This window comes from Microcaecilia unicolor, chromosome 2, assembly GCF_901765095.1.
Source record: "Microcaecilia unicolor chromosome 2, aMicUni1.1, whole genome shotgun sequence".
NCBI classification, from domain to species: Eukaryota; Metazoa; Chordata; class Amphibia; order Gymnophiona; family Siphonopidae; genus Microcaecilia; species Microcaecilia unicolor.
The window spans coordinates 165337774-165365592 of NC_044032.1; the positions used below are offsets into that span (position 1 = coordinate 165337774).

The 27819-nt window shown below is 39.1% G+C and overlaps 1 protein-coding gene across 3 annotated transcripts in view; it reads left to right on the forward strand.

Annotated features, from left to right (window-relative positions):
- Positions 1 to 27819, forward strand: part of FER (FER tyrosine kinase) — a 370578-nt gene that overhangs the window by 140544 nt on the left and 202215 nt on the right. For all 3 annotated transcript variants that reach the window (XM_030193456.1, XM_030193455.1, XM_030193454.1), the window contains exon 9: positions 4490 to 4679. In XM_030193456.1, the coding sequence (XP_030049316.1) occupies positions 4490 to 4679 (190 nt within the window). The remainder of the gene's footprint in view (positions 1 to 4489; positions 4680 to 27819) is intronic.

Genomic DNA, 27819 nt, shown 5'->3' on the forward strand with positions numbered 1-27819 from the left:
TTTAAAGGGCCATTGAATACCCTATACTACCAATATGAAAATATCTATAAAAAGCTGTCTCAAACAATGTATATCTTCCACATCTATAACAAAAGGGTCGTGAATCCTCATAGAAGGTATCATCCCAATCTATTACAAAAAGATCGAGCATCCTCATTACATTTATAAGAATGCTCCCCATTGTATGATTGAATTCAAACCGCGAGGTTCCAAAGTCTGTAGTCTGTGGATCCATCTTTGTTCTGCCTGAAGTAACAGTTTGCTCCGATCTCCACCTCTGATGTGGGCCGCCACATGATCTATCACTGTACATTGGAAATGTTCAAAATTGTGCTTGAATTCTTTACAGTGAGAAACTAAAGGAGCTCCACATTTTAAAGAATTAATACAGGACTTGTGTTCACGCAGTCTCGTTTTTAAACTTCTGTCGGTCTTGCCAATATATAATTTTTCACACGGACATTTGAGAAAATATATCACGTGATCAGTTTTACATGTGGTGAAATATCTGAATTTGTATATTTTACCATCTGATGGATTGCAAAAACTGTCACTTTCAATCATAATGTCACAAAATGAACAGGATCCACACTTAGTGTGAAAACCTGCTTCGGTATTTTTTCTGACCACAATGTCTGCTGGACATAATAGTTCCCTTAAATTGCGTTCTCTTGAAAAAGCTATCTGTAATTCAGATTTGTTGAATAAAGGATGTTGTTGTACAATATCCCAGTTTTTACGAATTAGATTGGCCACCTCTTCCCCACCCTTCTGATATTTTACGACAAATGTGTGTTTGCGTTTTTTGTCTTCATTACCTGATCTGTTGTTATTAGATAGTAATAAAGATCTATTGTTGTATTTAGCTCTTGTGAATGATCTCTTGAGTACATGCACAGGATAACCTCTTTGATGTAACGAATGGGCTAATCCTTTTGCCTGTTGTTTGAAAAGACTGTCGTCTGAACAGATTCTTTTATATCTCAAAAACTGTGAAAAAGGTAAGCTGTCTTTTAAAGTTCTAGGATGACAGCTATTATATTGCAACATAGTATTTTTATAAGTGGATTTTTTAAAAACCATAGTTTGAAAAATACCTGCTGTTAATTTTATGTCCACGTCTAAAAAATGAATATTAGAAGTTGAACTCTCACTGGTGAATTGTAAAGCTGGATTCAATAAATTCAACCAACTGACAAATTGATTTAGAGTGTTCTCATCCCCTTTCCACAGGAGAAAAATATCGTCAATGAATCGTTTCCATATCAATATGGAATTGGTCCAGTTATGGTTCGAGAGATGTTTCTCCTCGAACCGTGCCATGTACAGATTTGCCACCGAGGGAGCAAATGACGCCCCCATCGCTACTCCAGCGATTTGTTGAAAAAATTCATATTGAAAAAGAAAAAAATTTTTTTGTAACGCTAATCCCGCTAGTTCTAATAAAAATTCTGTAGGGACATCATGTGGTCTTGGGCGAACTTCTAAAACCTCCTTTATGACTTCCAGTGCTTCGGTCTGGGGTATTGAAGTATATAAAGATTTTACATCTAAAGTGACCATGATAACATGTATGTTCGGTTCCAAAGTGATATCCTCCAAAATATTGAGAAAATGAGTAGTAAAAACTGGGATATTGTACAACAACATCCTTTATTCAACAAATCTGAATTACAGATAGCTTTTTCAAGAGAACGCAATTTAAGGGAACTATTATGTCCAGCAGACATTGTGGTCAGAAAAAATACCGAAGCAGGTTTTCACACTAAGTGTGGATCCTGTTCATTTTGTGACATTATGATTGAAAGTGACAGTTTTTGCAATCCATCAGATGGTAAAATATACAAATTCAGGTATTTCACCACATGTAAAACTGATCACGTGATATATTTTCTCAAATGTCCGTGTGAAAAATTATATATTGGCAAGACCGACAGAAGTTTAAAAACGAGACTGAGTGAACACAAGTCCTGTATTAATTCTTTAAAATGTGGAGCTCCTTTAGTTTCTCACTGTAAAGAATTCAAGCACAATTTTGAACATTTCCAATGTACAGTGATAGATCATGTGGCGGCCCACATCAGAGGTGGAGATCGGAGCAAACTGTTACTTCAGGCAGAACAAAGATGGATCCACAGACTACAGACTTTGGAACCTCGCGGTTTGAATTCAATCATACAATGGGGAGCATTCTTATAAATGTAATGAGGATGCTCGATCTTTTTGTAATAGATTGGGATGATACCTTCTATGAGGATTCACGACCCTTTTGTTATAGATGTGGAAGATATACATTGTTTGAGACAGCTTTTTATAGATATTTTCATATTGGTAGTATAGGGTATTCAATGGCCCTTTAAATTTATTAACAAAGTAGACTACGTGGCAGTTAATTATTGGATTAAGTTATCTATACGTCACATGACGCTCTAGTCAGTGATAGGGTAAAGTTTTCTTTAATTTCACATTGAAGTCAGGTGAGGACGCCAAAAATTCTTTCCAGAAGATACGATTTTCGTTTGAAAACCATTGCTAATATAGGTAAAACGACATGATGTGCTTTTGAGGGATTATTACAATTTAAATTTAAATTTAAACTTACAATAACTTGAGTCAGTAATTTTTAATAGATTCGTTTATGCTTATTCAGACCTTCTCTTGTTTTGATTTATTGACAGCGATTACGGCGCGGTGTTCCACTAAATAGCGGGTTCCCTGATGAAGATATACGAAACGGGACCGTAGGAACCAATGCATTTATTTATTTTTTGGATCCAGCGCCTTGATAGAGAGAATGCAATATTGAACGCTTAAATAAGAACGACATCGTTCTATAATTCTGGATAAGATAAGTGATTGTGCTTTGATATATTTTTGATATCGCTATTTTTTGATATAATTTTGATATTATCACAGGGTTTCAAGTCTAATTAGACACGCACACACATTGATATATAAAAATTAAAAAATTTATTAAATACAAATGAGGTTAACAATTGAGGGTTTTTAAGTCTATGATGACTTTTTCTATGTGCTACACAATGAACATTCATGTGTAATAATAGCCATAGCAGTTGAGACTTTTCCCTCATTTGCAACACAATATCTGCTTTACAGACATTGAGAGAAGTTTTACCAAATTCAGATCTCAGCTTAAGACCTATTATTTTTCTCTTGCACTTCCTGTTCAGAAGGAATGGATCCTCAGGAGCTTAGCCGAGATTGGGTGGCAGAGCCGGTGGTGGGAGGCGGGACTGTTGGTTGGGAGGCGGGGATAGTGCTGGGCAGACTTATACGGTCTGTGCCAGAGCTGGTGGTGGGAGGCGGGGCTGATGGTTGGGAGGCGGGGATAGTGCTGGGCAGACTTATACGGTCTGTGCCCTGAAGAGGACAGGTACAAATCAAGGTAGGGTATACACAAAAAGTAGCACATATAAGTTTATCTTGTTGGGCAGACTGGATGGACTGTGCAGGTCTTTTTCTGCCGTCATCTACTATGTTACTATATGTTACTAACAGCTCTGGAGCTACTTAATTTGCATGCTTTCAGCTTGTGCTTTGATTGTGTGTCAGAGTCCAGTATATCAAATAAACTGAACCTGAACTTAAGAAACCTGAAGACTATTGAAGCGGTGTACATTCAAGTATGTTAGGTATTTTTCTGTTCCTGGATAGCTCACAATTAAAAAATAAAATAAAATCATAGAGATCTGAAGTGGGATTTTAACCTATCTGATTAGCATAGACACCATTTTATTACATGGTCATTTCTATGCTGCCACAAAAATATCCCTTGTTTTCCCTGTTCATAATTTGGATGTTTCGGTTTCTAAAATGAATATTCTGACATTACCAGCATATGGATATCCATATGCCCTAAAAATGGCAAGGATAAATCAAGAACAGGTATACATATGATGTAACACTTTATACCATATGTAATGAGTTTATATTGTTGGGCAGACTAGATGGACCGTACAAGTCTTTATCTGTCGCCATCTACTATGTTATACATTACTATATTTTAGAACAGGCTGTATGTTACCGGATCCTTTTCTAAAACGCATGAGAAATGATTTCCCATATGTGATGCACTGACTTGAATGTCTGTTTTCTGAGTTATATGCCCTTTCTAAATGCCGCTTTGTATCTGAGATTTTCTATACTTCATTTTTTTTTTTGAGGAGAGGGATTTTAACTGTTACCATTTTTAGTAGTAGTTCAAGGCAAGTTACATTCAGGTGCAGTTGGTATTTCCCTGAATCTCAAAGGCATGCATTCTAATTTGTATATGTAAGGCAATGGGAGGGTTAATTGGCTTGCCCAAGGTCATAAGGAGTATTGGTGGGATTCTGGTCCTGGCAGTTAATGTTCAAACTAGAAAACCAGCAGGAATATAATAGAATTTCAAAGTAGAGTCCAAAACTGAGTTAAAAACCATAATGCGATGCATGTACCTGTAACAAGTTTTTTTGCACTTTTATTGTAGTATTGTGCTTTTGCTGAGCCATAAGCAGGCCCTGGTAGAGCTCAAGCAGACCATTCAGCAATTCAGGTGCACAGAGGCTAAGCTTGCAGCCCAGAAAGAACTTCTTGATCAAAAAATGCTAGAAAATGAGGGAAAAGAACCACCCCCTGTTGTAAATTATGAAGAAGATGCCAGATCTGTCACTTCTATGGTAAGTGAATTTACTTTAAATGTCAATAAAGTGTCCAAAATATCTTACAGTTAAAATGACCAGGGTTCAAACAAATGTAATTTTTTCCACATAACCTATTGATAATTGGTGGCAATAATGAAACAGTGATGGAAGTTTCACATAGTAAGCAGTCTGAGCCAACAGATTTATTTTCCATTGAACATAGTTAACTTTGTGTAAACTTGGCAGCTAATAGTGTGCTGAACTGGCCAATGTTGGCATATTTAAACTGACTCTGGACAGTTCTGCATGAAGGAAACCCTTCCTTCATTATTCAATACCTTCTCTGTGAAATAATAATAAAAAAGGCAAGTGCATTTTTATAATATACCACTGCAATTCACAAAACAAAAGGAGCAAGTTCCCACATGCCATCTTTTTCTTTTGATGTAGGCAAAGGACCCAAGTTAAATGCTCCCAGGTCTCAACCTAATTAATGATTTTTTTTAAACTGTAGTTATAAATATTAAGTCTTATAAGCACCTGATACTCATAATGTCTGTTTTGGTGGCCCTTTATTAGGTGAAAACATCAGAATACAGTGAGTCCCTATAACCAGCCCCTGCAAATGACAATGATTATGATTTAGAACTAATTACTACAAACCAGTACTTCCTCTATGTACATTCGTATGCTGTACAAGCCGGCATGTTGAAAAATATAAGTGAGAGCAAATGAAAATGCCACCAACAATAAAGCACAAAAACGTGAATTGAGATGCTTATAGATTTGCTTGCTTTGTTTGGGTAACAGGGATGACGGGTGCACGGAGGAGAGGGAAAGAGAGACACAAACCTCATAGGCTTCAGCCATCTCAATCTAACCACCTTGTCAGCTCTCTCCTACTCGCTGCCTTAGTTCTGGCTTCCAGCACTACTGCCTTCTTCATTTTCTGAGCCGCCGGCAGCATGAGTGAGGTAAGCACGCTGCCTTCGGTGGCCCTGGAAGCTCTCCCTCTGTTGCAGCATCCCGCCTATGCAGGACAAGAAATTGCAGTAGAGGGAAAGCTTCCGGGCTGCCAAAGACAATGTGCTTAGCTTACTGACTCTGCCAGCGGCTTGGAAAATTTAAGAAGAGAGCGCTGCAGGGAGCTGAAAGGGAGTAGGAGAGAGCTGACCAAGGTGGTTAGATTGAGAACAGGAGATAGTATGACGGCTAAATCAGGGAACGAGAGGGCAGCCAGTAGTGCCCAAAACCCTGGCACTTGATTGGCCACCGGTTTGGAGGGAAGCTAGGCCCCCAAGGTTGCCCGATGCTATGCCACAGCAGCATAAGCCACAGGGGAAGAAGAGGACAACAACGCCGAAAGGGGACCTGAGCCCACGTTTTGGGAACCTGTTGTTAAAGTAGCTACTTTAACAACCAGCTCCCAAAATTCTTAAAAAATTAACAAACAGCTTGTGCGGTGGAAGCCGGCTCCAGCACACCACTGAGTTTAAGCTAAGTTAGGAGTAGAGACAGCTGGGGGTGTGTGGCAGGGAGTGAGTCTGAGTTGGGCCTTTGGAGGGGATAAGAAGTTTCCTGATGGGGGATTTCAGCACAAAAAAATTACGGACATAGCATGGAGGATTTTGTAGAATTTAAAAAAAAAAAAAATATATATATATATTTTTTTTTTTGTGTGTGTGGGTGTGCGCAAAATTCCACCTATCAGGTTTCCAAGAAAAGATTCCATGCTGGTTAACCCCAAGGATAAACAATGCCTTTTACTAAATCTACCTTAATAATGGAAATAGTCCAGGATACGGTCTAAATCCTTTCAGCAGTTATCCCTCCATAACATCATTAGCACACAAACAGATCTAATTAGCAAGGATGGCCAGTCCCCACCCCTATCCTAACACAGTAACTGAGTGGCCAATGCTCAAAGCTGCGTGCAGATAGGCCCACAACGCAACAGCATGCAAAAAATAGCACTGCAATGCTTAAAGCAAATGATATTTAAATTTTATTCATAGTGAAATCGCGGCTAATGGGGGGAGGTGGGGAAGGAATTTGTCTGACAAATGCTCACAAAGGTTTTGCAGTAAGCACGACTCTTGTGCGCATGCTGAGACAAAAATGAAAATGTTAGCACAGTTCAGTGCTTATTCTTCAGTTCCTAAATGTGAGCCTCACAAATATTTACTAGCACATGGAATGTTTGCAAGGTTCATACTTAGGTGGAGAAGAACAGGCAAAGATGTGTGCTTTTTCTTTCAATTTCACTTGGACATTCACATGTTTGTTACTTTCCGTCTGCCTTTAAAACTAGCAGGAGCCTCCTTCCGCTTGTGAAAGAAGACAAAACTGGCAGTTCATTGAAAATTTGACAAGAAATCCTCTCGTGAAAGCCTTCAACATTGCCCCTGACCTGGCAAAAACATTTTGGTAGAGGCCATCATTTCTTTCTGCTCCCCTTCTGAGCATTGTGAAGGAATGCTTGCTGACCTCATTAACATCCATTTTAAATACATTTCATTACAATTTATGGTCATCTTTACTATGCACATTAACACTTGCGCACGAGCCCTCTGAGCAATTGGTGCACATTAAAGAGCTCCAACATTTGGTTGCAATATAAGTAGTATCCATATAAAAGTATTTCATGAATGTGTATAAAGAAGCCAACTTTACTGGTTTGCAGATATGTACTGTTATAGTGGCCCAAGTTTGAAAACGATGTGCAAGAACTTGAGGAATCTGTGTAGAATGTTATTGAGTTGTTTACTGACAGTCCAAATGAATAGTTGCATCTATCTTTTTAGAGTAAGGATCTTTAGAGAGAAGTTGAGATGATGTACATAGTCAAAGACAGAAATATTTATGAGATGGTCTGGTCTAATGTTGTGTACTGGCATGGTGAATCAGTAGTGCACAAGTATAGATCAAATAATCAGAGCTCAACTTAATAATTATTATTGAAATAGTAACAAATAAACTCCCAATACTGTATAATATGTAGCAAATAAAAACAGAGTTTTCCCTGGAAGCTGTCAATATGCCCACCTGCTAGCGGACACACTGAGGCTCGCCATCCTCAGTTTTGTTTCCTCTTAAATACTTTTTTTTTCCCTTTCTTCATTATCTTAATTGTAATTACCCTTCCTACCTAATGAATATGCATCTTTCCAGAATATTCTGTTTCCTGTTATGAGTCAACCATCAAATTCTATCATTTATTCTCTTATTATATTGGCAGTTAGGGCCTCTCATGCATATAAACATAAGTTTTCATTTGATATGGCTGACCTATGTCCTTGGTATACACAGAGGCATATTTTCAAAGCACTTTGGGAGGCTAAGTTCCATAGGTTTCTATGGAACTTTGGGAGGCTAAGTGCTTTGAAAATGAGCCTCACAGTCATCATACTAGCCCCCTCCACCCACCTGTTCAGCTTACAGGTTTACCCACACCCACTTACTTCTCCTTCTGATTGTTTATCTGGATACAGCAGGTGTCCTTCTCTGGCTCAGTTGCTGACCAGCAACTTTTCACAAGTTAGCATAGGTCAAATGTCAAAGCACAAATTTCTACAGCCTTAGAAAAGTAGCTACCAGAAAAAATGCTGTCTTGCAATTCTAGATCTGCTCCCAGCTCAAAGAAGAGCAAAATAGCTTATAATAAAACTGAGAAATATATATGGTTTGCACCTTTCCATGGCCTTTATGATATACAATTTGAATCAGGCACCTGTAGATGTCAAGACTGGTGCTCTAACCAATAGACCACTCCTGCTCTCTAGGTTGCAGTTAAAGTGTTTGACAGGTTTTGACCATATTGAATTTTTTTAGTTTTTATATATTTTTTTTATTGTTTGTTGGCAATGCTAGAGATTAACTATTAAGGTTTAGATACTTCAGTGCTGCAGGTTGAGTATCCTTTATATTCGATTGAGAGGCGTAGGAAGTGGAAACAACCAGATCCTGTAAGGTGAAAATTTAGAATAAAAGGGATCTGCTTGATGTTCCTTTTGTTCTTTTCCAGTAGGGAAATCCACTGTGGTAGGCTTGTGACAGTGTATCTTAGACCAAGAAGAAGTCTGAGATATAGGAAGGAAATCTGTCAGTAAAGTCAAATGTTTAGGGGTCACAATAGCACTCAAACAAATGTCATGCTCTTGAGAGACCAGAAGAGAAATAAAATAGGAAAAACTTTCCAAAGGAAGTCACAGGTCATTTGTGTGACTATTGGAAGTAAGAATCCTGCTTAGAAGGGGAGAAAAAAAGGAGCCTTCCCCGGTGACCCTGAAAGTTGTCAATGTTTTAGAAGAAGTGGGGGTACTTAATGCATAACAGACCACCCTACTTTGGACAAAGTAAGGGAATTTGCTTAATATTAGGTGTACTCAGTCACTCTCAGGGCTGGCAGCTATGAAGACAGTAATGCCTTCATTAAAAGCCAGTTTAGAACCTCCCAATGGTACTGCATGGGAGAGTGAGATAAAACATACTATAGTCGCCATTGTAAATTGGAACCTGAGCTTGAGTCTCAGCATTGTAGGCTGCAGCATGAATGTGGCAATTTGCCTGAGTTTGAGTGTCGTAATCTTGGGCTTCAGCTCCCTGTTTACTTTGAATCGTGGGCTTCGTCGCTTTGCTTGTGCATCAGCATTGAGAGCTCCTTGTTGACTTCAAATCGTGGGGTTTGGCACTGTGTTTGGGCATCTGCACCTCCTTGTTGACTCCGATGACTGGCCCCTGAAACATCTATGTACGTCTGAGGTGGCGTCATATGTATTGGCTTCATCAAGAGATGGCACTGAATGTGCTCCGGACTCAAAATGTAACCTCGGTATTGAAGTCTTATCAGATATACTGAGAATTTGTTCTCTGAGTAATTCTCATCAAGAGCCGATAGCAGGACTCAAACCCACAATGTCAGGTTCAGAGGCAGCTGCTCTAACCATTAGGCTAGAACTTTCCATTGATGAATATCAGCGTTGGCATTAGTAATGGCATCGATGTTGCCTTGCACACAAATTGTCTGGATCCTGATCTAGCACTCAGAATGGGAGAAAGCAGGTACAGATGTTATTGCAACAATGCCGAAAAACAGCCGGTGAGTCAGACTGCTGAGCTGCAGAGAAATTAGTCGTGTGGAACACCTCTTCGTGGTCGCAGATTAGATATATGCCGTTAGAAGTGCTTGCAGTGACATAATTCTGCTGACAGATTATTTATTTATAATCTTGTTAAATAATTAGCTGAACTAACAAAATAAAGTTAAGATTAAAATAAAATTGTAAATTTTGAAGAGACTGAAAGGCAATGCGGGTCTTGTCGCAGCCGCGAAAAAATTAAAACTAAGGCGGGAGGGCTGAATGTGCGGTGTATATATATTGCCTATCAGTAGCGGGAAGGCAGGGACATGCGCAGAGAGCTCTTTTTTGAGTTTTCTGTGCTTTGGAAGGGCAAGGTCAGTCATGCCACCAGGGAGTAACTTCAGCTGTGTATGTAGATGATCACTGTCCATGGAGAACTTTGCTTTCTCTGAGAGCATGGCTATCACTTCTAGTGACTAATGCACTGGCCTCTGGCATCACCGCTAAATCATCGTAGATCCTCTGTTGTTTCATATACTTTTTTCTCCTTGCATTTTTGCAGGGCTGGAAGAAAAAATACCAATGCAGCAGCAATGAGGATAGTATTCAGTAGCGCAGTGAAGTGATGAATTAAATATACTTGTATACCATGCTTTAAAAAAGTAATTTCTTTTACCATAGCATATGACATTGTTGAATAAGTTTCTGTTTATGATCCTTCTAAATGAGTCTTTCGCTGTTCTGTATAATGACTAAAACTAAAATGCTTAGCCAATTTAAATGCAATATAAAAGATTAAGTAAAGTGTTTATGTAGATGATTAAGCACTGTGTCATCATAATTAACAGGAGCATGGTGTTCTCAAACTTTGCAGATGCTGTATGATCCAATTTGTCTTTTTTATGTTAGTATCATGTAATGTTGCCAGTGATTGATTTTTAAAACATATGGTTATATTTATCCATTTATGTAATACTTTTTCTCGATTATGAAGCTATTTAACTTTGTCATCCTTAATGCTAGACAAGTCATCCAAAACTTTTGACTTACAGCGGTGTACAGAACTGAAGTAGCGAATATAAGGATTTCTAGGAGCTCTGCTTCCAGTTTTTTTCTGCTAAAGTTATTCATTACATTATACTACTACTACTACTTATCATTTCTTTAGTGCTATTAGATGTACGCAGCGCTGTACACTTGAACATGAAGAGACAGTCCCTGTTCGACAGAGTTTGCAATCTAATTAGCTGGGGATCTAGGAGTTGTGAAGGCAAATTTTATAAGGGGCATGCAAACTGGAATGAAGATGTCTGGGTTGAGATATCTCAAGTTCCACTAGTATTTTAGAACAGGAACTGCTGATCTGTTGCCTGTTCTAAAATACATGGTGAAATGGACATTTATGTGATAAATTTGACTTCCTCCTTGGTATGCAAACCATCTCCTACATATTTTTTGTGGTCATTCAGAAAACCTGACTTGGCTGGGTGTGCCCTGAGGGATGAGTTAAGAAGCACTAGTCTAAAATATAAATGGGTCAGCATGGGCACGTAGACATTATGAAATAGAAACATTTGTGCCATAACCTAAACATTTATACCAGACATTTAAAAAAACAGAAACATTCTTTCTAACTTTCATTTTTTATTAACACTTCAAGAACACAAATACAACCAATGCTGAGGGCATGCTAATGTTTTTTAGCACATGCTAACCATTTTAGCGTGTGCTAACCGTGTAGGCGCCCATACTATTCCTATGGGCCCCTACAGTGTTAGCATGCACTAAAAACGTCAATACACCATAGAATACTGATATACGTGCCTATACGATACTTATGTGAAATTTGAAGATTTTTTTTTTAAAACTGCCCCATACCCCCCCCCCCCCCCCCCCCCCCAAACCCGAGGAAGGTAATATAGGAAGTTAGGAAACTAGAACGCGCATGGAACAAAAAGAAAGATGATCCTACTCCCAATGCTTGGAAGCAACTCCGAAGAAAATATAAATATACAATAAGACAAACCAAAAGACAATACTACAAAACTGAAATTGGCCCAAACTACAAAGACACACACAAACTCTTCCAAATCGTGCACAAATTACTAGACACTACCCCAGTCACTAACAACAGCAAAGACGCACCAGGAGCTGATGACTTGGCGAAGTACTTCAAGGAGAAAATCATACAACTGCGTCTCAAAATACCTGTCAGCTCCACCGACTACACTGCACTCCTAGAATGCCTAGACCCAGTCCCTGGAGTTTACCCAGCAGACAGGATCTGGACTGAATTCACATCACTGCCGGAAGACCTCATCTCACAATCGCTTAAAAGATTCGCCAAATCTCATTGCAAATTAGACATTTGCCCAAACAACCTCATGAAGTCAGCCCCTCAACGATTCATAACGGACTTAACAAACCACATAAACTTCATGCTACAAAACGGACTCTTCCCAGTGGAGAAAAGCAACATTTTACTCACCCCATACCCAAAGATGCAAAGAAAAATGCCAACAAACTACAGACCAGTAGCAGCCATTCCCTTAATCACCAAAATAACAGAAGGTATGGTGACCAAACAACTCACAGAATATCTAAACAAGTTCTCAATATTACACGATTCCCAGTCAGGATTCCGAGCCAATCACAGTACTGAAACCGTTTTAGTTACTCATGACAAAACTGATAGCAAACGGGAACAACATCCTACTGTTACAATTCGACATGTCAAGCGCATTTGATATGGTTGACCATGGAATTCTATTACACATCCTCGAATACTTTGGCATCGGAGGCAACGTCCTCAACTGGTTTAAGGGGTTCCTAACCACACGCTCTTACCAAGTGACATCAAACTCGGTTACATCAGCTACATGGAAACCCGAATGTGGCGTTCCACAGGTATCCCCCCTCTCACCGACCATATTCAATCTAATGATGACTCCCTTGGCCAGACTACTATCGAATCAGAACTTGAACCCACATATATATGCTGATGCTGTAACGATCTTCATTCCATTCAAACAAGATCCAAGGGAAATCTCCAACGAAATCAAGCATAGCCTACACATCATGAACTCCTGGGCAGATGCATTTCAGCTGAAACTTAACGCAGAAAAAACCCAATGCCTTGTACTCACCTCGCAATACAATAAGAATAAATTCACCACCATCAACACACCCAATCTAAACCTACCAGTTTCGGATACCCTAAAAATTCTAGGAGTCACCATTGATCGACACCTAACACTTGAGAATCATGCTACAAACATAACCAAGAAGATGTTCCACTCAATGTGGAAACTAAAAAGAATTAAACCATTTTTCCCAAGGTCTGTCTTCCGCATCTGGTACAATCACTAGTACTGGACTACTGTAATTCATTATACGTTGGTTGCAAAGAGCAAATACTTAAAAAACTCCAGACAGCCCAGAACACAGCGGCCAGATTAATATTTGGCAAATCAAAATATGAATGCGCGACACCACTATGAGAAAAACTACACTGGCTCCCACTTAAAGAGCGCATCACGTTCAAACTTTGTACCCTAGTCCACAAGATCATCCATGGAGACGCCCCAGCCTACATGTCAGACCTAATAGAACTACCCCACAGGAACGCAATAAAATCTTCTCGCACTTTCCTCAATCTTCATCCTCCCAATTGTAAAGGTCTGAAATACAAAGTGTTGCATGCGTCTACATTTTCCTATATGGGCACGCAGCTATGGAACGCACTACCACGCAACCTGAAAACGGTCCATGATCTGGCCAACTTCCGCAAACTACTGAAAACTTATCTCTTCGAAAAAATATATCACAAAGATCAACACGTGTAACTGCACAATCTTTATTATAGATAGTAATATCTTATAACGTCTTTTGTTATAATACAACCATGTACTTCACCACCATGTAACCCAAACCTTCTATAAACCAAATGTATATTTTCTACTTTCTATTTCTAATATTCACAATGAATTGTAAGCCACATTGAGCCTGCAAAGAGGTGGGATAATGTGGGATACAAATGCAATAAATAATAATAATATATATAGTAATCATTATACTAATATCATCCATAGAGATGAAAACTGCTACAAGTACAGTAATATTCAACTAACAGCAAGGAGAAAAATACTCCTAAAGTTCATAAAGGGATGCAGGAGAAATGATTAAACAACTTATAATAAAAGCCCCATCTCATAGTATTGTGCTGCCTCTTTCAACTTGCTTAATTTTCAAACATAAATTACCTGTAATACTACTTGCTGAAAATTTGTAAGAATAAAGTAAACTTGTTAAGTGCCTGTACACTTTAGAGCCACTATTTGTATATGGTGGTAGGGGGCAGATAATACATATGCATTTGAAAATTAAATGTATGCATGCTGTTTTCTTCCTCTGTCTTTAATGCCTCTTTTTATTCTTGGTAAAAGCACACATGCTGTTTAACCTGTGCATACTTTTCAACTGCTTTTGAGGAGGGCAGTTTTCAGCTGGGTCACTTTGAGGCTCATTTTCGAAAGAGAAGGGCGCCCATCTTTCGACACAAATTGGAAGATGGGCGTCCTTCTCACAGGGTCGCCCAAATCGGTATAATCAAAAGCCAATTTTGGGCGTCCCTAACTGCTTTCCGTCGCGGGGATGACCAGAGTTCACGGGGGCGTGTCGGAGGCGTAGCGAAGGCGGGACTTGGGCGTGCCTAACACATGGACGTCCTCGACCCATAGTGGGAAAAAAAACGGCCTGTCTGACAAGCACTTGGACGACTTTACCGGGTCCTGTTTTTCTTACGACCAAGGCACAAAAAGGTGCCCGAACTGACCAGATGACCACCGGAGAGAATTGGGAATGACCTCCCCTTACTAACCCCAGTGGTCACTAACCCCCTCCCACCCTCAAAAAATATATTTACAAATATTTTGTGCCAGCCTTAAATTTCATACTCGGGTCCATCACAGCAGTATGCAGGTCCCTGGAGCAGTTTTAGTGGGTGCAGTGCACTTCAGGCAGGTGGATCCAGGCCCATTCCCCCCCTACCTGTTACACTTGTGGTGGTAAATGTGATCCCTCCAAAACCCACCACAAACCCACTGTACCTACATCTAGGTGCCGCCTTCACCCGTAATGGCTATGGTAGTGGTGTACAGTTGTGGGTAGTGGGGGGCTCAGCACACAAGGTAAGGGAGCTATGTACCTGGGAGCTATTTATGAAGTCCACTGCAGTGCCCCCTAGGGTGCCCAGTTAGTGTCCTGGCATATGAGGGGGACCAGTGCACTATGAATGCTGGCTCCTCCCACGACCAAAGGGCTTGCATTTGTTCATTTCTGAGATGGGCGTCCTTGGTTTCGATTATCACCGAAAATCAGAAACGACCAAGTGTAGTGATTATCATCTCTAAGGACAACCTAAATTTCAAGATTTGGGCGTCCCTGACAGTATTATCGAAACGAAAGGTGGTTGTCCATCTTGTTTTGATAATACAGGTTTCCCCGCCCCTGCATTGGGATGTTTTGTGAGGACGTCCTCAGCAAAACTTGGGTGTTCCTTTCGATTATGCCCCTCTTTGAGTAAATACCTTTGAAAATTGCCCATTTAATGCTATTTTGCTGACATATAACCTGAGGTTAGGATTCCAGTCAGACAGCTGTGTAAAATCATTTATAGACTGCTGCTCGATTGTCCAGCTTTCAGGGCCACACACTGATTTATTGTTGAGGACATGCGTAAGATATATTTGCAAGCACTACTTCCACAGTATGTAAAAATATTTCTCATATATTTCTCATGAATAGCCTAAAAGCTAGATCTCTCTGTGGCTCTTTAAGGCTCAAGTTGATCACAATTTAATAAAAGGAATAAATGTTGAAAAATCAACCCCCCCCTGCTTTCTCCTTTTCAACTTCACTGAAAAGTAGAATGCATCAAGACCTCTTAAAAAGTTTTATAGTACATTCTGCATGATTCATTTTATATTGAAGATATTTCTAGTGTGAAGGCAAAAATAGATTTGGATGTGCTTTTATTATCTTGTGAGAAGATGCTCTCAGTATATCTTAGTGTTCTATCATTATTGAGATACATTCTTTTTGATGTGTTATGTTCAACTTGCTTTATTACTTGTAAAATATTCAGTGTCTATATTTATTTGTCTCTGGGGCAAGAGTTTTATAGGAAAAAGGAAATTGCTGAATAACTCCATCATATTTGTTCATGGTCGAGTGACATAAGGTGAAATATTTATAATCATGAAAAAAATCATCCGTTGAGTGAAATAGGTTTTCTAAAACATTTGTTTATGGTATCAGAAAGGCATTGATTTTGCAGATTTGACATGTGATCAGATATTTAATATGAAAAATAATTGAACCAAGGAATTTTGCTATAAATAGAGTTCTAATCTTTCCTCTTAATATTAAGTACTAGTGGAGGAGACTGCTTTTTTTTTTTATATCATCAGCAAGTTCTGTCTTCATTACAATAACTGGGTAACTGTGGTGTATTCATTTTCTCTGTGCTCAGCTTTCTTTCTTTCATCCGTGGTTCCATATCTGCTTTTTGTTATTTCATTCCGTATTACATGTGTTGATCTGCCATCTGAACCTCTGAAAATATGACAAGCAAATCTAATTTTTCTTCCTCCTTGGTTCCTCCACCTCCCACCATTTTTCATTTGAGATAATGCCCTCTCAGTAAATCTTTGGAGTTCTTCAATAGTATTGTGTTTCTGATGTATGGTTCTTGCTTTATGATCTCTGCTGTACTATAAACAGATATCATATAGGATTAAAGCAGGCATATTGAACTAACCTAACTTCCCCCACTTTTACAAAGCTGCGCGGCAATGCCGACACAGCCCATTCTCTTTGAATGGGCTGTGTCAGCATTGCCACATAGGCAGCTGCTAGCATGGCTTTCTAAATGTGGGGGAGGGGGTGATATATAATTTGAATTAAAATTTTCCCTTGCTTAAGGTGGTTTTGCAGATAAGCAGGTTCTAACTGTAATGTATTAATTATTAAGGGCCCTGTTTACTGAGGTGCATGTGTTTTTAGCGCGTGCTAACCGTGTAGACGCCCATTGAAATATTATGGGCATCTACACGGTTAGTGTACGCTAAAAAAGCTACCGTGTCTCTAGCGCAGCTTAGTAAACAGGGCCCTATATGCTATCTAATATATTGTACTAACTAGATCTTAACCATGTACCTTAGAGGAATTCATTATGCTGTCAAATAAAATACCGGTGACCAAACCTTTTGACTTCAGACCACTAATGATTGTTCTCATTACTTGTAGAGTTTTAGCTGATATGTGTAATTGAATTAGCCATGATTTGAATACCCAGGTTTATTTTTAATATGGTGTCAGAAGTTTGATATATATTGTGATATCTCCCATTCAGTGCCCTCCTTCAGGCCGTAAAGATAAAGGCTTTTACCTTACTACTACTATTTAGCATTTCTATAGCGCTACAAGGCATACGCAGCGCTGCACAAACATAGAAGAAAGACAGTCCCTGCTCAAAGAGCTTACAATCTAATAGACAAGAGCAGAAATGAGGAGGATGGGAATTACAGACCTGTCAGTCTGACCTCGGTGGTAAGTAAACTAATGGAAACACTTCTAAAGTGGAAGATTGTGAGGTTTCTCAGATCGAATGGATTGTAGGACCCAAGGCAGGCTTTACTAGAGGCATGTATTGTCAGACAAATCTGATTGATTTTCTTTGAATGGGTGACCAAACAGGTGGATGTGGGAGGGGTGCTATATGTGGTGTACTTGGATTTTAGCAAAGCCTTTGACACACTCCCGCACATGCGACTGATAAACTGAGTTCCCTCAGTATGGGACCTAAAGTGACTGACTGGGTTAAAAACTGGTTAGTGGAAGGAGACAGAGGGTAGTGGTAAATGGATCTTGCTCTGAGGATTGGACTGTTATCAGTGGTGTACCGCAGGGTTCAGTCCTCAGGCCGGCTCTTTTCAACATCTTCATTAGTGATATTGCGGAAGGACTGTCAAGGTTTGTCTCTTTGAACATGATACCAAATTCTGTAATAGGATGGACACTGGAGGGTGTGGATGGTATGAAGAAGGAACTAGCGAAGCTTGAAGAATGGTCCGATTAATTGGCAACTAAGATTTAATGCTAAGAAATGCAGGGTCATGCACTTGGTGTACAAGAATTCAAGGTAACTGTACAGTATAGTGGGTGAAGTGCTTCTGTGTACAAAAGAAGAGTGGGATTTGGGGGTGATTTTGTCTGATGACTTTAAGGTGGCCAAACAGGTAGAAAAGGCAACAGTCAAAGCCTGGAATGAGAGGGCATACAATGAAGTTAAGAGGAAATAGACTTAGGAGAATCTAAGAAAATACTCTTTCACCGAAAGGGTGGTGGATGCATGGGATGGCCTCCCAGTGGAGGTTATGGAGTTGAGGACTGTGTCAAAATTTAAGAAATCATGGAACGGACATATGGGATCCTTTAGGAAAGGAAGAGTTAGTGGTTAATGAGGATGGGCAGACTGGATGGGCCATTTGACCCTTATCTTCCGTCATGTTCTGTTTCTATAAATAGATAATCTAAACCCCTGATGAGAGAGAGAACACTATTGTATGATTTTGATTATTTATTCAACAAGAAGATTCAACAATTTGTATGTTTTTATATAAAAAAAGAACTCTTCATTTAGTAATTGGTGGCATTTCCTAAACTAAACACTGCATGTATCTGTTGATCAGTCTTGAAGAATTTTGCCTATTCTTCCATAAAGAACTGTTTTAACTCTGACTTTTGAGTGCTTTTGTGCTTAAACAGTTCATTTCAAGTCTTACAACAAGATTACAGTAGAGTTTACATCAGAACTTCAATTTGGCAAATCCACAACCCGTAGTCTCAACTTCAACTATTCTGTAGTAGATTTATGCATATATTTAGAGTTCTTGACTTCCTGCATAATTCAGTTTTGGCTGACCTTCAAGTCATGGGCAAGATGGCCTGACAGTCTTCTCTAGAATATTCTGATATAAAACAATATTCCTGCTTGTGACTGATGGCTAGCTACCTAAAACCTGATACAACAGAGCAGTCCCAGAGTTTGATAACTTTACCACCATGCTTGACATTTGAGATGAGGTTCTTATTTTAGACGGTAATGTTTGATTTTTGCCCAACAAAATGTTTGTTATTGCGATTGAATAGTTCAATTTTGACTCATCTATTCAAATATTATTCCAGAAGTCTTTGGTTTCTGTACTTCCTAGGCAACTTCAAATAACCAAACAACTCATTGATACTAAGATGCAAGCAGCAGTCCATCAGTGAGATTGGAGCTATCCAGTTCCACATATATGATTATCTCCTAGTTGGTAAAATGTATGTTTGCACTTGGTTCAAAGAGCTCCTGTCTCTGGAGGTCAGAGTAGCAGACTTGGTGGAGTTGAAACAGAGGTATATACAGGAGAAGACCAGGGATGTAGTAGAGACATGCCACTTCTAGTTTCACAGCTTCTGTGTTGCCTTGGAGAACAAATGTCACCTGGAAGAAGAGTATTGCCGCTTTATGGTAGGAAGGAATCCTGTAGCCAGGACCTTCCCTCCATGGGATGTAGTACCTTCTTGTAATGAAGATGTCACCAGGGGCATCTGCCCAGGAGGAGTATATTGGATGGTCATTTTGTTTAGTGATTCAGCTATTAGGTATGTAGATAGCTGGGTGTCTGGTGGGCATAAGGATCACTTGATAACTTGCATGCTTGGGATGAAGGTGGCAGACCTTATGTATTACCTAGATAATATTTTAGACAGTGCTGGGAAGGAGGCAGCGGACTTACTACATATGGGCACCAACAACATAGGAAAACTTAAAAGGGAGGATCTGGTAGCCAAATTTAGGATTTTAGGAAGAAAGTTGAAATTTAGAATTTCCAAGGGCAGCATTCTCAGAAGTGCTCCCTGTGCCATGTGCAAGACCCAAGAGGCAGGCGGACCTCTGGAGCCTCAATGTGTGGATGATATGATGGTTCAGGAAGGTGAGATTTAGATTTATTAGGAACTGGGTAATATTTTGGGAAGAAGGAGCTTCTTCCAAAAAGACGAGCTTCACTTTAACCATGATGGAACCAGGCTGTTAGCGCTAATGTTTAAATAGCTTCCCCCCCTCCAGGTTCTAATTTAAAAGCTGCTCTGACAGTCACTCAGAAATGTGTGGTTTGGCATTTTAGGAAAGATATGTAGAGGAGAATTCAGACGTCCAACTCAAGATGTGTGGAATTACCATATTATTGTACAAGAGACTTTGCCAGGGCTGCCTGTAAAAGCTACCCCCCCACCCCCAATGTCCAGAGGAAATGATTATTTAAAAAGCTAGTCATAGGGAAAATGTATCATATTTTCTGGACTATGCCATGATTTTTACAGAAAATTCAAAGGATGTGATGTGACTAAAATAAAGAGTGACTTACATAAGTTCATGAAAAGTCTGCCTACACAACAGAATAAGTGATGAATCCATCGAATGGATCTCCTGTCTGAGAGATAGTGCCAAAAGGAGTTTGATGAAAAAGTTGTCATTCCATTGCAGTTGTTATATACACAATGGATGAATCAGAGTGATGTATTGCTGTGCTAATGCGATGTTAAACAGCTCCTGAGGACGCCGTTGGTGAAACACAGCACTGTGTAGAGCTGCAAGAAAGGACTTTTTTGTATAAAGAACTGATGGACAATGAGCTTTAATTTATGATACAGACTTTTGGAAGAACATGTATACAACTGGAATGGACAATGCAAAATATGGATTTTAAATAATGATGGAGTAAAAAAAATTAAAGAGTTGATTTTGTTAAAATTAAAAGTATATCTATTCTTTTAAGGTTTTGTGTTAACTGCAAAAATGAAAGAAGCGGATTCAGTTATGCTCAGTTATAGTAAATCTAGGCAGAAAAAAATGAATTCATAGTATTTTGACTGAACTTCTTATTTTTCCTTCTAAACCCACCTCTCCTCTTTATTTTTGACTCCTTTCTCGCTTTCTCTGCATAATTTGCCTCCCAAAATTTCTGGACTGTTTGAAAATGACACTGAGGAAAGGATTTTGATTGCTTTTCATGCCAATAAACTTAGCCAGTGCTTGATTTGCAAATTTATAGCTCTGAATTATAATAAACATCTGTTATCTGAAATAAATGTACTTACTAATATGTTTCTTGCAATTTGTTTTAATATTTATGGCCTAAATTCAGCATATGTGGGTCTGATTTCAGCAAAGGGAACAGAGAGGAGTAGGGTTCTCGATGAGTCTTCCAACAATAACTACAACTAATCATAAGTAGGTAACATTAAAGATATTTATGTGTCAAAATAGTCACTGTGGCTCGACACGGAGCCGTGTTTCGGGAGTCTAAAAACATATTAAAAACAATCCATATATAAAAAACTGAATTACTTATAAGAAAAGGTACATTTGTTGAAAAATAACTAATGCAGAGCATAAAATATGTATATAGGGACAACCAAAAGAGAATACTATGCCAAGGAATTGTTAAATAGTGGAACTTCTTAGGCAAATAACATACACAGAGATATGGGTCAAAAACATATATCAAAAATAGTGTCACATGAGCCATATACATGATAAAAAAGACAAAAGGAAAACGGAAGAGAGTTTAAAAAATGTATCTCAAGAAAAGGAGTCTGCTGACCTGCCAGTGTGTTTAGAAAAGTTTATTCTGCTTGTGTAAAAAAATCTGTGTAACAAGCCAGTACTCTATATGCCACCTGAATGACATATGAGAGAAAATGATGAGTATTAATAAACGTCTTTAACTGCCAAGAATGTATGATAAAGGAAAAGGAGGAATAAGCTTGAATAAGTGCATAGACAATTGTGTATTCTGTGTCAACCTAAAAGTGAAAGGATGCTGTGAAATGTGAAAGAATAGAATAGAGGAACCACAAAAATAATGATATGAGGACTACAGAAATAAACCACATGCAGATAATCACCATAACATTGTAAAGTCCAAAGTAAAAAGAGTGCTGCTAAAACCATGCCAGAAGTGGGGAAAAAAGACAATACTAAAAGGTGCTGCAGTGGGACTAATACATCATGGCTCTAGTGTTTATTTTAGTGACATTAAAAAAAAATGTCTGAAGTAAAAATACTGAAAGGTGCAGCTGTAATGGGCAGTATTAAAAGGTGACACTGCAGTGGGACTAAAACGCCACTATAATAGAGACTGTGTGCTCAAGTTAAAAAAAAAAAGTTACTGAAACAGTGCCGAAAGTGAAAATTAATATTGAAAGGTGCTGCTGTAATAGGAATAAAGAAGCAAAAAGTTGGAAGAGTGGCTCTTCTCAAAAAACTGCAGGAGATATGGTGATGAAAACAAACTCTTTATTGCAAAAAAGACTCAACACAGCAGTCGTGTTTCGGTGTGAAAGCACCTTCCTCAGGAGTCTTATGATATGCAGCTGTCTGTAAAAAAAGGTGTATTTATTAAATCAATACACACAACGATATAAATATAATCCGAAGTTCAACAGGGAATGACACCGGTCTATCGCGGAATAGCTTCAATGAAGAAACAACCTTTTTTTTTTTTTTTTACAAACAGCTGCATATCATAAGACTTCCTGAGGAAGGCACTTTCGTGCAGAAACACAACTGCTGTGTTGAGTCGTTTTTTTTGCAATAAAGATTTTGTTTTCATCATGTCTCCTGCAGTTTTTTGAGAAGAGCCACTCTTCCTACTTTTTGCTTCTGCATCCTTTGATGTAGGAAACTAGTGCATCTCCATCCTTGTGGGTGGTTCTCTTTGGATTTGTAATAGGAATAAAAACACAGCTGCAGTACAAACGTAGGGGCCCTTTTACAAAGGCAAATAAGGGCGTACGCGCGTCTAGCACACGTCAAATCAGCATTACCGCCCAGCTACCTCATGCCCTGGGTGGTAATTCTGAATTTGGTTATTTTCTATTTTCTACTTGAAGGCGCCTACTCGGTGATAAATGGCATTTGGCGTGTGCTGCATGCTTAACACCTGGGTAGCGCTTGAGACCTTACCACTAGGTCAGTGGGTTGCAGTAAGGTCTGAGGCCAAAAATGGACGCGCACTGGTTTCAATTTTACCGCATGTCCATTTGCCAGCCCCTTAAAAAAAGGCCCTTTTTCCTTGACGTGGTAAAAAATGACCCAGTGCACTCAAAAGATGTGCTCGCACTACCGCAGGCCACTTTTTTACCGCGGCTTAGTAAAAGGACCCCGTAGTGTTTTATTTTTCAAACATTACTGGAAGGTGCCACCACTACAGAACAAATGCTGTGCTCTAATTTTTGGAGAAAGGGGAAGTGACATTATTAATCAGGAAAGACCAACGTACCAGAAAGTAAACCGTAAATAAGGAAAAACATGAATAAACTTGTATATGGTGTTTTTGCCTGAAGAAACATAGAACTTTTAAATTTATATCCTTTTTATTGCAAAAGAAAAGGCTGATTTCAATTATACTTTGTAAGAAGTTGTAAGTCTCCTTATTGTATTGGGGTTCACAAACCTTTTTTCAGCAATATTACATTCATTTCTTCCACAGAGAATTCAAGCACTGGTAGCTGCAATTTGCTAAGTGAACTCCAAACATGACTGTGAATATTTTTGTATGCTGATTTTTGATTTTCCAGTGTTTCTTTAGACATTCTACTCTAGTTGTGCTTTCTATTCAGCATTGCTACTTCATATAATGTAGAGTTGGTTAGATTTCATGAGTCAAAAATGGCAAAAAGTACAGCTTTGTTGAACATTATGAACATAGGCAATGACGACAGATGAAGAATAAGTTGGAATAATGCACTATATTTGCATTTTAACGTGTTAAATGGCAAAGTTCTACATTATATTACTGTAAAACACATTAGTGTAAGCCACCAGGAGTTCCATAGTAATGAGATACAAAGCATGCAGATGCATTCAAAGCACCTCATTGTTTTGCAAACTGAATAACACAACTTGTATTGAACATAGCAAAAGACCCTTACGTGACAGCTTCAACCCTAACAAGAGACTATCACTGGGAGTCATGGGTACCATTTTTAACCAGAGCTTCAAGTGGTGGGAGCAACTGGAGATCAACTCCTACCCCATTCCACTGGGCCACCACGGATTGATTCAGTTAGGCCCTCGGAAGGGGAGGGATGTTCATGGATAGGCTAGCGCTAAGGTTTGAAATATGCCTGTGGGTGTCTGTCTGGAGGAGAGAGTCACAAAGGCTGCCCATGAGCGTTGGTCTGTGTGTTAAAAGCCTGATGCTTCCAAGAACCAGAATAACACATCTTGCGATGATGCTTGCAAATTGCATTATTCATTTGTTATGAAAGACACTAAATTTCAGAATTAAGTTACCTTAGGCTAGTGATTCCTGTGGCAAACTAAGGTGCAGTAAAATGCTGTATTTTACCACAGCATAGTAACTCTTTAACCCCCCCCCCCCCCCCCCCCCCAGCACTTCTGTCCTGTCCTTACATGACAGTTAAGTTTTTACTGCTAATGATCATCCGTGTTTGCCTTTGACTAAGTTTCAAGAGCTATTGTTGCAATTGCACTGAAATGTTCAACTAGTTCTCCTATTTATTAACGTTCCTCCATAGGCAATGAAATAGGGTAGGTAGGCCATTGGGGCCATGACCCAACCAATAGTTTGCCCAAGATGGCATCTGCAACCAGAAAGCTCAGGGGCAGGACCAGAGATGGTTTGTTTGACCCCCTCCAACAAGAAAATGTTCCTCTGCCCTTCCTTTCTTCCAAGCATAGTCAGATAATATTGCCAGGACAACAGTCTGACCTTTTCTTCCCTATCTTTGGCATGTGGTTCCCATTTCTAGCTAAATTGGTTTGAGTTTTAAAACACTCAGCCAAAGTGGATATATAGAGACCTACCTTTTCAAGAAATTCTATGGTTAGCCAATGTAAACTAATAATAATTCGTTATTCTGCAGTACCACTGTTCTATAAAACTTAACTATTGTAATCCATACTAATTAGCAATTGTCATGCATCAATGTAATCTGACTGTTAACTGTAAGCCACATTGAACTGAAAGTTGTTTTTGGACAATTGTGGGATGCAAGCATGAATTAATAAATAAATATAGATACCGAGCTTAATAAATAAGGGGAAAAGGCCTCAGAAGGTCCGTGGTAATACAGCACCCTATGGACTGGTATGTGGTGCACTAATTAAAGCAATACTCTTCAGACCACGTTCTGTAATTGGCCAGAAAAACCCCTTAAACTTGCCAACTTCACCTTTAATTACTTCAATAAGATCAGTAAAAGCAACATATTCAAATTCTCGTAGTTTGTAAATATAGTGCAATTATCTTTTCCCAACGGGAACCTGTTTCACCACCAGGCTTCATCAGGGATACAGTGCTTTAGCTGACTTCTGCCATATTTTGGTTGAGTGTTTAACTTTATTGTGTGTGGATCAAGTTTCAAATTTTGCTGCGTTTTTAAAACAAACATTTTCTTTCATTCTATCATGCGAGCATTACTTTGCAGTTTGAAAAAGAGACCAGTAGATGGTGCTTAAGTTCAAAATATAAGGTGTTTAAAAAATAATCAGCTTCTATGCTGTCTGAAGTTTTCTCTACCAAAACTGAATCAGATACTATTGAGAGAAGATTTTGTTTCTAAATTATGAACACAAACTGGAGAATTATTTATTCTATTATAAAGAGATTTGAAAATAATAATCTATATGTTCTGTTAATTATCTTATACCTGCCATTTATTCATTAGTAACTACAAAATAGATTTTCCTTACTTGTATGAAACTCAAAAAGAGATAATAACCATATTTGTATGAAACATTTTTTTTAAATAATAATGGAGCTCTCAAGGTAGCCTCTCGCTCACATCCAGTGAACGGTAGCATAACATGTATTTTAACTCTATCTCATTCGGCTTAGTTTTTCAACAACCTGTTTGAATTATCATGCCTATATGATTGCACCATCACAGAGCTTCCGTTTATGACAACTGTCCATGATAGGACCCCATGATTTCATGATGACAGCTCTAATGGCTTGAGCTACACATAGGCTATATCATCAACTTCTTAAGTGCCATATGTTTTGACATTTGTTATAGTTCTACTCTTTGGAGTTATTTGCAGTATGAAGGGACTCTGAAAACTTTGAAGTGATCAAGTGATTTATGTACTCAGGAGGAAAAGAACTAATATATATATATATATATATATATATATATAATATACAGTGCACTCCATTTAAGTGCACGTCGGATAAGCACATGATCTGTTTAATTGCATGCCATACTTTGGTCCCATTGGCACCATCAATTTCTATGGGGACAAACTTCGGTTTAGCGCACCACTGATAAGTGCAAGATTTGCTTATATTCATGGTTTGACTGCTCCTTTGCAGAAAAAACTCTGCATAAGCGCACACACGGAATATGGAAACCGATTGACATGTGACAAAGGGGAGATAAATTTGAAATCTCATTGGTTAACTGCTACAGGCAGAATAAGCAAAAGAAAGTTATGTACACTGGAGTCGTTGTCGTCATCATCGCGCAACTGTAAGACTTTAACACTGGCTGAACGAGTAGAAGTTCTTAAAAAATTAGAGAACAAAGTCAAGCATCTAATGCTAAAGAATATGGTGTCAATCCCAGTTAAATTTCACGTATCTTGAAGCAGAAAGATCAGATGCTGTAAGACTGGCAAGACAGTACAAATCCACACAGGAAGCAAACGGGCAGGAAAAGCTGAGGATTTAGAAGATGCTCTTCTTTGGTGGTTTTCTCAAGTCAGGAGCAGACAGTTTCCTGTCAGTGGTCCACTGCTTATGGAGAAAGATAATCAGCTAGCTGAAAGTCTTGGACTAACTGAATTCAAACCCACTGTTGGATGGTTGGAAAGATGGAAGGAGAGGAACAACATAAAATTTAAGAAACAGCATGGTGAAAAACAAGACGCTGATGACTTTGATGCTGAAAACTGGGTTGTTTCAGTTCTTCCTACCATCTTGAACGAGTTTGCACCTCGTGACATTTTTGCTGATGAAAACGGTCTCTACTGGCGAGCGATTCCTGATGGAACACTTGCATTCAAACAAGTCGAAACTACAGGACGTAAAATGTCGAAGGACCGACCGACGATCCTCCTTTGCTGCAATATGGATGGGAGTGAGTAGTTGGAACCACTCGTCATTGGAAAGAGCAAACAGCCTCGTTGCTTCAAGAACGTTAAGCGACTCCCTGTGTCATACGAGGCTAACGTAAATTCATGGATGACTGGGGAAATTTGGAAGCAGCGGCTAAAGAAGTTAAACACTAGAATGCGGGCAAAAAACGTCAGATTTTGTTGCTTTATGATAATTGTGCTGCATACAGTGATGATGTCAGGCTGTCTAACATCAAGGAGGTCTTCCTGCCACCAAACACTACCTCTCTGATCCAACCTATGGATCAGGGCATAATAGCCAATTTCAAACAACATTATCGGGCTCTTGTGCTGCGTTGTCTGATGAGCTTCATGGATGACCAGACTGGCAAGGATAAACGTGCTGTTGAACTGGCTCGTAATCTATCACTGTTGGATTGCCTACATATGCAGAAAGAAGCCTGGAATCATGTTACGCAGGCAACCATTGTGAACTGCTACAAGTGGGCAAGTTTTGTAAAGGATGTGGAGAGGGACGAAACAGATGCAGCTGTTGCAAACGCATCAGATGAACAGGCTATTGACATCCCAGCCGGTGTTACTGAAGAGGAGTTTCATCACTATGTAGCTGTTGATTATGATTTACAACATCTGATGACAGCACTGATGTTGAGATATGCGCCTACACGCAGGCAATGGCTGATGATGAAACAGATGATGAAATGAGCAGCGAGGCACATGCTGACGAAATTAAACAACCTCCTGTCACTTTTGCAAGAGCGCTGGAGAGTCTCAACACTGTGCGGGCCTCTCTGGAGACCACTGGATGTCAGTTCTATGACAGTTTTTACCGTCTGGCAGACGTAGTGTATGGAACTCACAGACACAAGAGTGTACA